The 12,747-nt window shown below is 36.9% G+C and overlaps 1 protein-coding gene across 1 annotated transcript; it reads left to right on the forward strand.

Annotated features, from left to right (window-relative positions):
* The first annotated feature begins 545 nt into the window (after nt 1-545).
* Nucleotides 546-1,520, forward strand: LOC100618103 (olfactory receptor 5V1-like). Its single transcript, XM_007485326.2, has one exon. The coding sequence runs from the start codon at nt 546-548 to the stop codon at nt 1,518-1,520; it is 975 nt and encodes a 324-aa protein (XP_007485388.2).
* Nucleotides 1,521-12,747: the final 11,227 nt, after the last annotated feature.

Below are 12,747 nucleotides of genomic sequence, written 5' to 3' on the forward strand. Positions count from 1 at the left end.
GCAGCTAGGTGGCCAAGTGGACAGAGCATTGGGCTTGGAGTCAAGTAGACCTGAACATATCTCAAATTTAACCTCAGATATCATCTTGACCCTACAGAATGGAGTCAAGAAGGAAATCAGTATGATTGGACTTTTTTTTTAATGCTTGTATTTCCAATGGTTAGCGCAATGTCTGACACATAGTAGGCACTTAAAGTTTATTGACTGTAGGATGTCTCATCCACACAGCCTTTGTATAAAATCAGTCCATCACTGAATGCAGTACAGAGGGATCAATGAATCTCAATGAAGCAATCCAGCAGCAGAGAACTCCAAATTCATAAGTTGACAATTTCCCTCCAAGCCAAGGTTCCTCCCTTGGGTGGCTATCCTTTGGTATTCATAGGAGTATGTGTTTGTCCATGTCTGCCCTTCCTAGGACTCTCTCTAAGTGTTCTGGGTTAAGGGTTTCCCATGGATGCCAGTAGCAAAAGGGAAGTGAAGGTAGATGGTGGGATAACTCTCTCCTCACCCCAATAATTAAATTTTCTATCTTCATTGCAGCTATGAAGGACATTAAAGAAAGGGGAAACCAAACACTTGTCACTGAATTCATCTTCCTGGGGTTTTCCAATCACCCCAAATTACAGGGATTGTTCTTCATGATATTTTTACTTGTATATCTGATAACACTTCTGGGTAATCTTCTCATATTAACAGCAATCAGAATCAATCCTGCTCTTCACACTCCTATGTACTATTTCCTCAGCAACTTGTCCTTCCTGGACATCTGCTACACATCCACCACCATTCCCATCATGCTGGTGAATTTCTTCCGAAAGAAGAAGACCATTGCCTATGAAGGTTGCCTGTCCCAGCTCTTCTTCCTTGTTACTTTTGCTGGCTCTGAGGGTGTCCTGTTGGCTGCCATGGCTTATGATAGATTCATAGCCATTTGCCATCCATTACGCTACCTGGTTCTCATGAGCAAGAAGGTGTGTGCCTGCTTAGCAGCTGGGTCCTGGTTGTGTGGTTTAGTGAATTCCATGATACACACAGGGCTCACAGCAACTGTCACTTTGTGTGGTCCTAATCAGATCAACCACTTCCTCTGTGACATCCCTCTAATCTTGAAGCTCTCCTGCTCAGACACTTCAGTCAATGAGTTTGCGCTCTATGTGTCCAGTGCCACCATTGGTTTGAGCCCCTGCCTGTTCACTGCTGTGTCCTATATGCTCATTATCTCTGCCATCCTGAAGATCCAGTCAGCTCAAGGGAGATACAAAGCCTTCTCCACCTGTGCCTCTCACTTCACTGTGGTGGTCATCTTCTTTGGAACTGCCAACTTCAACTATGACCAGCCCAGCTCAGGCTACTCTCTGGATATGGACATCTTAGTCTCTGTCCTCTTCTGTATTGTTACCCCTATGTTAAATCCTCTCATCTATAGCCTCAGAAACAAGGAAGTCAAAGTTGCCTTGAGGAAACTATGTGAAAGGTATATTTTACACAGGGGTTTCAGTGTTCAAATCAGTTCTTAACCTGGGGTCCACAAATGTGATTTAAAAATAAATTTGTTAGCTGTATTTTAAATAAAATTGATATCCTTTTTAATCCTATGTATTCATGAACTTAAAAAACATTATTCTCCCCAAGCAAATTGTCCTTTTTAAAATTTCCATTCTCTAATTTTTATCTTCAATCTCTATCTAGTTGCTTCCTTATTGCTCTGAACATGACCATTTTTCAACTGTACAACACTCTCTATAGCTTGGTAGCTGTCACCTCCCATCTTTTTCCCATTTTGTGCTTAAACTCCTTAAGAAGGCCATCTAAAATTGGTTTGAAGGGGCTGTAAACTAGAAAGTAAATGAAAAGTGCCAGATTGTGACCTTCAATTAGAAGTTCCTTGAGAGCAAAGACTGGAATTTGTTTTGGTTTTGCCTTTCTTTTTCTATCTCCAGCCCTTAGCATAGTGCCTGGCAATAGGGATTAACAAAGAGGTAACTTTAATTTTGATGTGTTGGGGAAAGCAAGAAAGCTTTTTAATAATTAGGACTTTCTAAAAATTGAATAGGATAAATAATTATAATACACAATAAAATGTGTTAAATTCATTTTTCTTAAAGTACCAAAGTTGAGGAGGTAAGATCCTTTCTAAGTGGGTGCTAGTAGATGTCTAACACACTATCCTGTGATACTGGCATTTGGGGGAACCATATGTCAAAAACAACAGTCTAAATTCATATTCTTGTATTTCTCTAATGTCAAGTCTTCTAATGAGTACCATTTCTGTATTTCTCTTTCATATCTGAAATTAACATAATTTGTTAATAAGCTTGCAAGCTTTTGACTTACATGACACTTTCAGATGATTTTTCTCCTAGAATATGTGTAATAAAATGTAATTTAAAATATGCTATACAATTGTTTTCCTACCATTTGGCAGATACTTTATCATCTGTAGAACAAAGGATTCTCCTTAAGCCATACATTTCATTTATAACCTTAGAGTATTAATGATGGGTCAAGAGTGGCAATAAGGACACTGGTCAGAACAGGAGAAATCAGGAAGAGTGTCCAGGTGAACATGATTGAATAAGTTGAATAAAGAAGAAAAAGTATGAATGAAGGAATGAATGAAAAAGAATTTAGCAAAGACTTATTTTATTTCACATATTGTATTTAGCCCTGTGTACAAATATAAAAAGAGAGACAGTTCCTATCTTCATGGAGCTTACATTCTTTGAAGAGAAGACAACATATATAGGAAAATGGTAGTCAGAGAAAAAGAGGGAAAAAGGATGGGATGGGACATGAGTAATTGTGCTTGTGACAGGAAGATGATAAGATGGTCTAGAGTAGATAGCTAAATGGCTAAATAATTGGGTGAGATATTGAGGTGAACCACATCTGCTGTAGATATAATGGACTAAGAGGGTTAAAATATTATACTATGAAAGAAAATGAACCAAGTGCCTCCAGTGAAAGAGAGAATTATTTGATTCCATAGAGAACCCAGAACAGCAAAAAGCACTACAAGGGTTCAAAAGAAAAATGGTAAGTCTAAAAGAGGGTATTTTGGATGGGAATTAGGTCAGAAGTAAGAGTTTTCAAAATCACAAAAAACGAGAATAGACCACTTAAAACATTTAATGGAGATTCAGAGGACAAGAGAGTGTTCTCCAAATGCAATTGACAGATTTGAAACTAATTAAAAAAACAAACAAACAAACAAAGAAACAAACAACCAGGAAGCAAAAATAGTTAGAAGGAGCATAACTAGGTGGCCGCATGGATTGAGAGCCACGCCTAGAGATGGGAGGTCCTAGGTTTGAATTTGGCCTCAAAAACTTCCTTAGCTGTGTGACCCTGGACAAGTCACTTAAACTTATTAATACTGTATACAGTATTGATTCTAATATGGAAGGTAAAGGTTTTTATAAAAGTTAGAAGAAAGAAATTTTGAAATAATATATTAATTTATATGTCAAAGTGGTTGACCTTTTAAAGAAACAATGCAGAGATACATATTATAAACTTCAAAGGACTAAAAAATTTAAAACCAGAATATTACTGTATTGAAGGAAACAATGTTAAGAAAACTATCTAGAACTTTTGAGTACCTATTACAAAACACTTATTGACTGGATCCATTGATGATCCATTGATCATCATCAGATAAAAACACCACACTTGAAACCACAAGGCATGTAGTAGTTTAATTTCAGTATTTCAATGTGAAACAACACATTTTGGAAGTAAATTGAGTAAAGGTCTTTTGATGAGGAAATATCAAATCATATAGTCCAGGAATATTTCATAGCTATGAGAAAACAAAAAATATATTCTAATAAGATACTACAAAAAGCTCAGAACCCAAGATACAACTCATATTACATATTCTACAAAACAGCTGAAATAATCACTTAAAAATAAAAACCCTGAACAATAAAACAATGCCTTTAAAGCCTTAATGCCCAACCATACAAAAACAAGTGAACAGAATAGTTGACTTACAACCACTCTAAATACAATAAATATAAAAAATATAAACAAATAATTATCAAGAAAAGACTAAGCAATGAAATAAGTTTCCTACATGTTACTGTAAGTGAACCTGCTTTTTTTTTTAAATGAGAAAGGGGAAATAGAAATGTACTTCTACTCAGTCTAGAGATGAGTAGAAAAGGAACAGTAATTTCTTAGTTTCTTAATAAATATGTGGAACAGTGGATGACTAGATAGAATCAGAGTAATGGCGGAGAGACTGAGACATGTGGGAAATGTGGTAAGAAATGGTCTTCATAGATAGGTTTCATCTGGGAGAAATGGGTAAAATAGGAGACCACCTTCTCTGAGCAAGAATTATGCTTGCCAGGACTTTATCCCATCCATAGAATGAGGATAAAAAGATAGAAACTAGCACTCAGGGCAGAAAGGAGACATAAATTCAGAACTAGATATACTTACTGGCCCTAGGAGATGGGAACAGTCATGGTAATGGGTTTTGGCTGGGTTGGACTGGCATGACTTCTACCATACTTCACTGCCTCTCTCATGAATTAATAATACTTCTAGGGGTGATTTAAAGCAAAAGACCCCACAAAAAATTAAATTAAGCCAATAAATAAACAAAGAGGAAGGGAAAATACAGGGAGCTCTAAATACAATTGGCAAAGAAATGGGACAAACAAGGCAGATCAAATTCGTTACTTTAGAAGCTTTATTCATTGATGACAGAATCAAGAAGGACTACACACACATTTGTATACACACAGTGGTGTTGTGGAGCTAGCTCTAAGAGGTTTATAAAAACCAATTTTTCAATTTTCAGTGTGAGTATTTAAGCCTCAAAAATCATTGGCTCCAAATTAGGATGGGATTTTTTGTTTTGTTGATTATCTAAACCAGGCCTGGGAAACTGAATCCCAAGCCAATTCCCATTGTCCATTTGTTTGATTGTTTGTTTTAATGAACCAAGAGCTAAGAATGGTTTCACATTTTTAAATACTTGGAAAAGAATTTTAAAAGACTATTTCATAATACATGAAAATTATACAAAATTAAAATTTCAGTGTCCATAAATAAAGTTTTATTGGAACACAGCTAAGCTCATTCATTGGTATATTGTCTATAATTGCATATGTGCTAAAAAGGCAGTTAAGTAGTTGCACCAAAGACCTTATATGGCCCTCTCTTGGTCTCAAACTGCTGCTCACTGTACTACAGGTCAGTGATGCAGTTGAAACTTCACAGCATTCCAATCACCATACCAGGACCCTTAATTTTTGAAAACTGGCACTAGTGCATACCAACCATGTCAAATTAAGGAGAAAAAAAAAGTTTTAATATGCTTTTTTAAGTTCAGATCCAAGAATGAAATTTTTCTGAATGAGAACCATCCTCAACCACAATTGTCAAATACTGAATTGTTTTGAAAATTAGCTTTTGTTGTAGACTTGGTTTCTTAATAAATTCAGCCTAAAACTACAAAGAAAAATAGCATTTATTTCTAATATTTATACCACTATAAAGTCAATTTGGTGGCAACTAACATTGTTTAAATCATGAGTAATGTCAAACTGTTTTATATATTTCCCATACTGTTAAAAGTTAAAACAAGAGGGCAGAGTCAAGATGGAGGCCTAGAAGGAGCAGAAGTTCAGACCTCTGAATACCCTTCCTAACCCATCACAAACTGAATGCTCCCAGGGGACAGAAAATCAAACTTAACAACAAGACAGAACCAAGGAACCCTCCTGCTGGACTTAATTCAAAAGGTATGCCCCCCAAAAAGCCAGAATCTGAGAACACTTGGGTTTAAGGGGAAGACAGAAGGAAGGTCCCAGGACCCATCCCCCCTCCCACCCAGAGCTCTGAGACTCCAGAGGCAGCAGGAACTTCTGGGCAAGCAAAGGTACTGGTCTGGAGGGTGTACCTTGCGGGCAGGGCTATGCCAAGTTCAGAGCATCCAACATAGATGGCGGGGAAGGAGCTAGAGAGGGAGCATAGACCTGGCAGCCTGGCCAGAGCCGTGGAGATCCTCCATATTTGCTCCAGTCTTCCAGGAGGTTTTGGACTCAGAGCACACCCAGCCCAACTAAGCTGAACTTAATCCCATCAAAAGTCTCCAGAACTCAGGGAAGCCCAGGCTCCACACCCATCCTCATTGACTGCTGGACTTTAAGCCAATCAAAAGCCTCCAGAGGACAGGGAAGCTAAAACCTCCAACAACCTTCCCCCAGAGACTATACCAAGAGATCTTCTGTTAAAGCTCCAAGACTGACAGAAGCCCCCAAAACCAAAAAATGAGAGGAGCAAGAGCACAGATAAATATGGGGAGTAAAGAAGGGGTGAATATGAGCAAACAACAGAAAAAGAAGAAAGAAACTAAAATAGACAGCTTCTATTCAGCAAACAGAACAGAGAGGGAGAGATCAGCAAATGATAAATCAGAAATCCCAGAAAATTGGATACAGGCTGTGGAAGAACTCTAGGAAAAGAACTTAAAAATTAAGATAAGTCATCTGGAAACAGAGGCACTTGAACTAAAACGAGAAAATAGTGTCTTGAAAGCCAAAATCAACCAGCTGGAAAATGAGGCAAGGGAGATGAAAGATGAGGCAAAGGAGGTGAAAGATGAGGTAAAGAGGATGAAAGACAACCTTCAAAGAAAATCAGGCCAGAAGGAAAAGAATGACCAAAAAGCCAGGGATGAAATCCAGTCTTTAAGAACCAGAATACAACAACTGGAATTAAGTGACCTCACAAGGCAGCAGGACACTACAAAACAAAATGAAAAGAATGAAAAAATTGAGGATAATATGAACTATCTCATTCACAAAACAGACGACTTAGAAAATCGTTCGAGAAGAGACAATTTAAGAACCATTGGTCTACCAGAAAACCATGACAAAAGAAAAATCCTGGACATAATACTACAGGAAATTATTCAGGAAAACTGCCCTGATATCCTAGAACAAGAGGAGAAAGTGGAGATTGAACGAATCCACAGATAGCCTCCTATATTTAATCCTCAATTGACAACACCCATGAATGTTATAGCCAAATTTAAAAACTATCAGGCCAAAGAAAAGATAATACAAGCTGCCAAAAAGAAGTCATTCAGATACTACGGAACCATAGTGAGGATAATGCAGGATCTGGCTGCATCCACACTGAAGGACCGAAAGGCATGGAATATCATATTCGGGAAAGCAAGGGAACTAGGTCTACAACCAAGAATCAACTACCCAGCAAAACTGACTATATTCTTGCAGGAGAAAGTATGGTCATTCAACACAATAGAAGAATTCCAAGCATTCTTAAAGAAAAGACCAGACATGGACATAAAATTTGATGTCCAAGCACAGAACTCAAGAGAATCATCAAAAGGTAATTAAAAAAGAGGGGGAAAAGAAAAACAAAACAAAACAACAACCAAAAAAAATTTTTTTTAGCGACTCAATAAGTTAAAATGATACATATCCCTATAAGAAAAGAGGTCATTGGTAACTCTTAAAAACTGTTGCTATCACCTCGGCAGCTAGAAGAATTACACTTAGAGGGAACAGTGACAAACTGTATAGGATGAAAGGACAAGAAATAGGGGGAAGCTGGGTGGCTCAGTGGATTGAGAGCCAGGCCTAGAGATAGGAGGTCCTAGGTTCAAATCTGGCCTCAGACACTTCCCAGCTGTGTGACCCTGGGCAAGTCACTTGACCCCCATTGCCTAGCCCTTACCACTCTTCTGCCTTGGACCCAATACATAGTATTGACTCCAAGATGGAAGGTAAGGGTTTAAAAAAAAAGGACAAGAAATAAAAAGGTATATAGATATATGCATGCATAAATATATATTCGTGTGTGTGTGTGTGTGTGTGTGTGTGTGTGTGTGTGTGTATGGATAGATAGATAGATACAACTAGAGCTAAAAAAAAAGAGGTTAATAATAAAAGAAATGGGAAAAGAAACAAATGGGGGTAAATTTATATGTCACAAAGAAGTTCATGACGGATGGGGGGAGAACATCAATACACCGGAAGGGTAAAGAGGTTGGAGATAGGAAATACTCAACTCTTATGTGCTTTGAAACTGACCCAAAGAGGGAAGAACAATCCAATCCATTGGGGCAGAGAATAGATAAGTAAAAGGCTATCAAATGGACTTGTGGGGATGGAAGCAGTACAAAGGAGGGAGAGAGTGGGGGGGCATTTCTAAAAATACTACAGGAAAATAAGGGGGGAATAAGAAGGGAGGGGGTAGAAAGGGAAGTAAAATAAGGGTGGGAACTAAGGGAACTGATTATAAACAAACATTGGTGTAGAAGGAAATAGTGAAAGAAGAAAAATCAGGACCAGGCGTAGAAATAAAAATGCTGGGAAATACACAGCTAGTAATCATAACTCTGAATGTGAATGGAATGAACTCACCCATAAAATGTAAGCGAATAGCAGAGTGGATTAGAATCCAAAACCCTACCATATGCTGTTTACAAGAAACACATATGAGGAAGATAGATATGCATAGAGTGAAAGTAAGAGGATGGAGCCAAATCTACTGGGCATCAACTGATAAAAAGAAGGCAGGAGTCGCAATCATGATATCTGACAAAGCCAAAGTAAAAATAAATCTAGTTAAAAGAGATAGGGAAGGTAATTACATCCTGATAAAAGGTAGTATAGACAATGAGGAAATATCTGTACTCAACATGTATGCACCAAATGGCATAGCATCCAAATTTCTAAAGGAGAACCTAGAGGAGTTCAAGGATGAAATAGACAGAAAAACTATACTAGTAGGAGACCTGCACCTTCCTCTATCCAAACTAGATAAATCAAACAAAAAAATAAATAAGAAAGAGGTAAGAGAAGTGAATGAAAGCTTAGAAAAATTAGAGTTAGTAGACATGTGGAGAAAAATAAATAGGGACAAAAAGGAATACACCTTCTTTTCAGCAGCACATGGTACATTCACAAAAATTGACCATGTATTAGGGCATGAAAACATTGCAAATGAGTGCAAAAGGGTAGAAATAATAAACGCAACCTTCTCAGATCATAATGCAATGAAAATAATAATTAGTAAGGGTACATGGAAAGGTAAATAAAAAATTAATTGGAAATTAAACAATACAATTCTCCAAAACTGGTTAGATAAAGAATAAATCATAGAAACAATAACTTCATTGAAGAAAGTGACAATGATGAGACATCCTTTCAAAACCTATGGGGTGCAGCCAAAGCAGTACTCAGGGGGAAATTTATATCCTTGAGTTCATATATTAACAAATTAAGAAGGGCAGAGGTCAATGAATTGGGCATGGAAATTAAAAAACTAGAAAGCAAACAAATTAAAAATCCTCAGATGAAGACTAAATTAGAGATCCTAAAAATCAAAGGAGAAATTAATAAAATTGAAAGTCAAAGAACTATTGATTTAATAAATAAGACTAGAAGCTGGTACTTTAAAAAACAAAAAAGAATAGACAAAGTACTGGTCAATCTAATTTAAAAAAGGAAAGAAGAAAACCAAATTGACTGTATCCAAGATGAAATGGGAGACCTCACCTCCAACGAAGAAGAAATTAAGGCAATCATTAAAAACTACTATGCCCAATTATATGGCAACAAATATAGCAATCTAGGTGAAATGGATGAATACTTACAAAAATATAAATTGCCTAAACTAACAGAGGAAGAAATAAATTACCTAAACAACCCCATATCAGAAAAAGAAATTGAACAAGCCATCAAAGAACTCCCTAAGAAAAAATCCCCAGGTCCAGATGGATTCACAAATGAATTCTATCAAACATTCAAAGAACAACTAATCCCAATATTATACAAACTATTTTTAAACATTATTTTATTTGGTCATTTCCAAACATTATTCATTGTAAATAAAAATCATTTTCTTTTCCTCCCCTCCCCCCCCTCTCCCATAGCCGGTGCATGATTCCACTGGGTATCACATGTGTTCTTGACTCAAATCCATTTCCGTGTTGTTTGTATTTGCTCTAGAGTGTTCATTTAGAGTCTCTCCTCAGTCATAACCCCTCCACCCCTGTAGTCAAGCAGCTGCTTTTCTTCATTGTTTTTACTCTCACAGTTTATCCTCTGCTTGTGGATAGTGTTTTTTAGATTCCTGCAGATTGTTCAGGGACATTGCATTGTCCCTAATGAAGAAGTCCATTACATTCTATTGTACCACAGTGTATCAGTCTCTGTGTATAATGATTTCCTGGTTCTGCTCCTTTCGCTCTGCATCACTTCCTGGAGGTTGTTCCAGACTCCATGGAATTCCTCCACTTTATTATTCTTTTGAGCACAATAGTATTCCATCACCAACATATACCACAATTTGTTCAGCCATTCCCCAATTGAAGGGCATCCCCTCGTTTACCAATTTTTGGCCACCACAAAGAGTGCAGCTATGAATATTTTTGTACAAGTTTTTTTTTTCCTTATTAACTCTTTGGGGTACAAACCCAGCAGTACTATGGCTGGATCAAAGGGTCTTTTATCTTTTATAATTTTATCTTTTTTTAATCTTTTATTGCCCTTTGGGCATAGTTCCAAATTGTCCTCCAGAATGTTTGGATCAATTCACAACTCCACTACAAACTATTTAACAGAATAAGCCAAGAAGGAGTTCTACCAAATTCATTTTACGACACAAACATGGTACTGATCCCAAAGCCAGGCCTGTCAAAAACAGAGAAAGAAAACTATAGACTAATTTCCCTAATGAATATAGATGCAAAACTCTTAAATAGGATCCTAGAAAAAAGACTCCAGCAAGTCGTCATGAGGATTATTCACTATGACCAGGTAGGATTCATACCAGGAATGCAAGGATGGTTCAATATTAGGAAAACCATCCACCTAATTGACCATATCAACAAGCAAACAGACAAAAATCACATGATTATCTCAATAGATGCAGAAAAAGCCTTTGATAAAATACAACACCCATTCATAGTGAAACCACCAGAAAGTAAATGAATAGAAGAACCTTTCCTAAAAATAATAAACAGTATATATCTTAAACCATCAGCAAACATCATCTGCAATGGGGATAAACTAGATGCATTCCCAATAAGATCAGGAGTGAAACAAGGATGCCCATTATCACCCCTATTATTTAACATTGTACTAGAAACACTAGCAGTAGCAATTAGAGAAGGAAAAGAAATAGAAGGTATTAAAATAGGCAATGAGTAGACCAAGCTATCACTCTTTGCAGATGATATGATGGTATACTTAAAGAATCCTAGAGAATCAACCAAAAAGCTAGTCGAAATAATCAACAACTTTAGCAGTTGCAGGTTACAAAATAAACACGCATAAGTCATCAGCATTTCTATCTATCTCCAATCCATCTCAGCAGCAAGAATTAGAAAGAGAAATTCCATTTGCCGAGAAAAACACAGGAACTATGTGAACACAACTACAAAACACTCTCCATACAATTAACTTTTTTACAATTTACTTTTTTACAAAAAAAAAACTTTTTTACTGAATTAGAAAAAACCATAACAAAGTTCATTTGGAAGAACAAAAGATCAAGGATATCCAGGGAAATCATGAAAAAAAATGCAAAGGAAGGAGGACTTGCAGTCCCAGATCTCAAACTATACTATAAAGCAGTGGTTATCAAAACAATTTGGTACTGGCTAAAAGACAGAAAGGAAGATCAGTGGAATAGACTTGGGGTAAATGACTTCAGCAGGACAGACTATGATAAACCCAAAGATCCCAGTTTTGGGGACCAAAACCCACTTTTTGTTAAAAACTGTTGGGAAAATTAGAAGACAGTGTGGGAGAGATTAGGCTTGGACCAACACCTCACACCCTACACCAAGATAAACTCAGAATGGGTGAATGACCTGAATATAAAGAAGGAAACTATAAGCAAATTAGGCAACCACAGAATAGCATGCTTGTCAGATCTTTGGGAAAGGAAAGACTTTAAAACCAAGCAAGAGCTAGAAAAAATCACAAAATAAAGTCAATAATTTTGATTACATCAAATTAAAAAGTTTTTGTACAAATAAAACTAATGTATCCAAAATTGAAGGAAGGCAACAAATTGGAAAACAGTCATCATTACAAAAACATCTGACAAAGGTCTAATTACTCAAATTTATAAAGAGCTAAACCAGTTGTACAAAAAAAATCAAGCCATTCTCCAATTGAAAAATGGGCAAGGGACAGGAATAGACAATTTTCAGTTAAAGAAATCAAAACTATTAATAAGCACATGAAAAAGTGTTCTAAATCTCTTATAATCAGAGAAATGCAAATCAAAACAACTCTGAGGTATCACCTCACACCTAGCAGATTGACTAACATGACAGCAAAGGAGAGTAATGAATGCTGGAGGGAATGTGGCAAAGTTGGGACATTAATGCATTGCTGGTGGAGTTGTGAATTGATACAACCATTCTGGAGGGCAATTTGGAACTATGCCCAAAGGGCAATAAAAGACTGTCTGCCCTTTGATCCAGCCATACCACTGCTGGGTTTGTACCCCAAAGAGATAATAAGGAAAAAGGCATGTACAAAAATATTCATAGCTGCGCTCTTTGTGGTGGCAAAAAAATTGGAAAATGAGGGGATGCCCTTCAATTGGGGAATGGCTGAATAAATTGTGGTATATGTTGGTAATGGAATACTATTGTGCTCAAAGGAATAATAAAGTGGAGGAATTCCATGGGAACTGGAACAACCTCCAGGAATTGATGCAGAGTGAGAGGAGCAG

This window comes from Monodelphis domestica, chromosome 2 (assembly GCF_027887165.1).
Source record: "Monodelphis domestica isolate mMonDom1 chromosome 2, mMonDom1.pri, whole genome shotgun sequence".
NCBI classification, from domain to species: Eukaryota; Metazoa; Chordata; class Mammalia; order Didelphimorphia; family Didelphidae; genus Monodelphis; species Monodelphis domestica.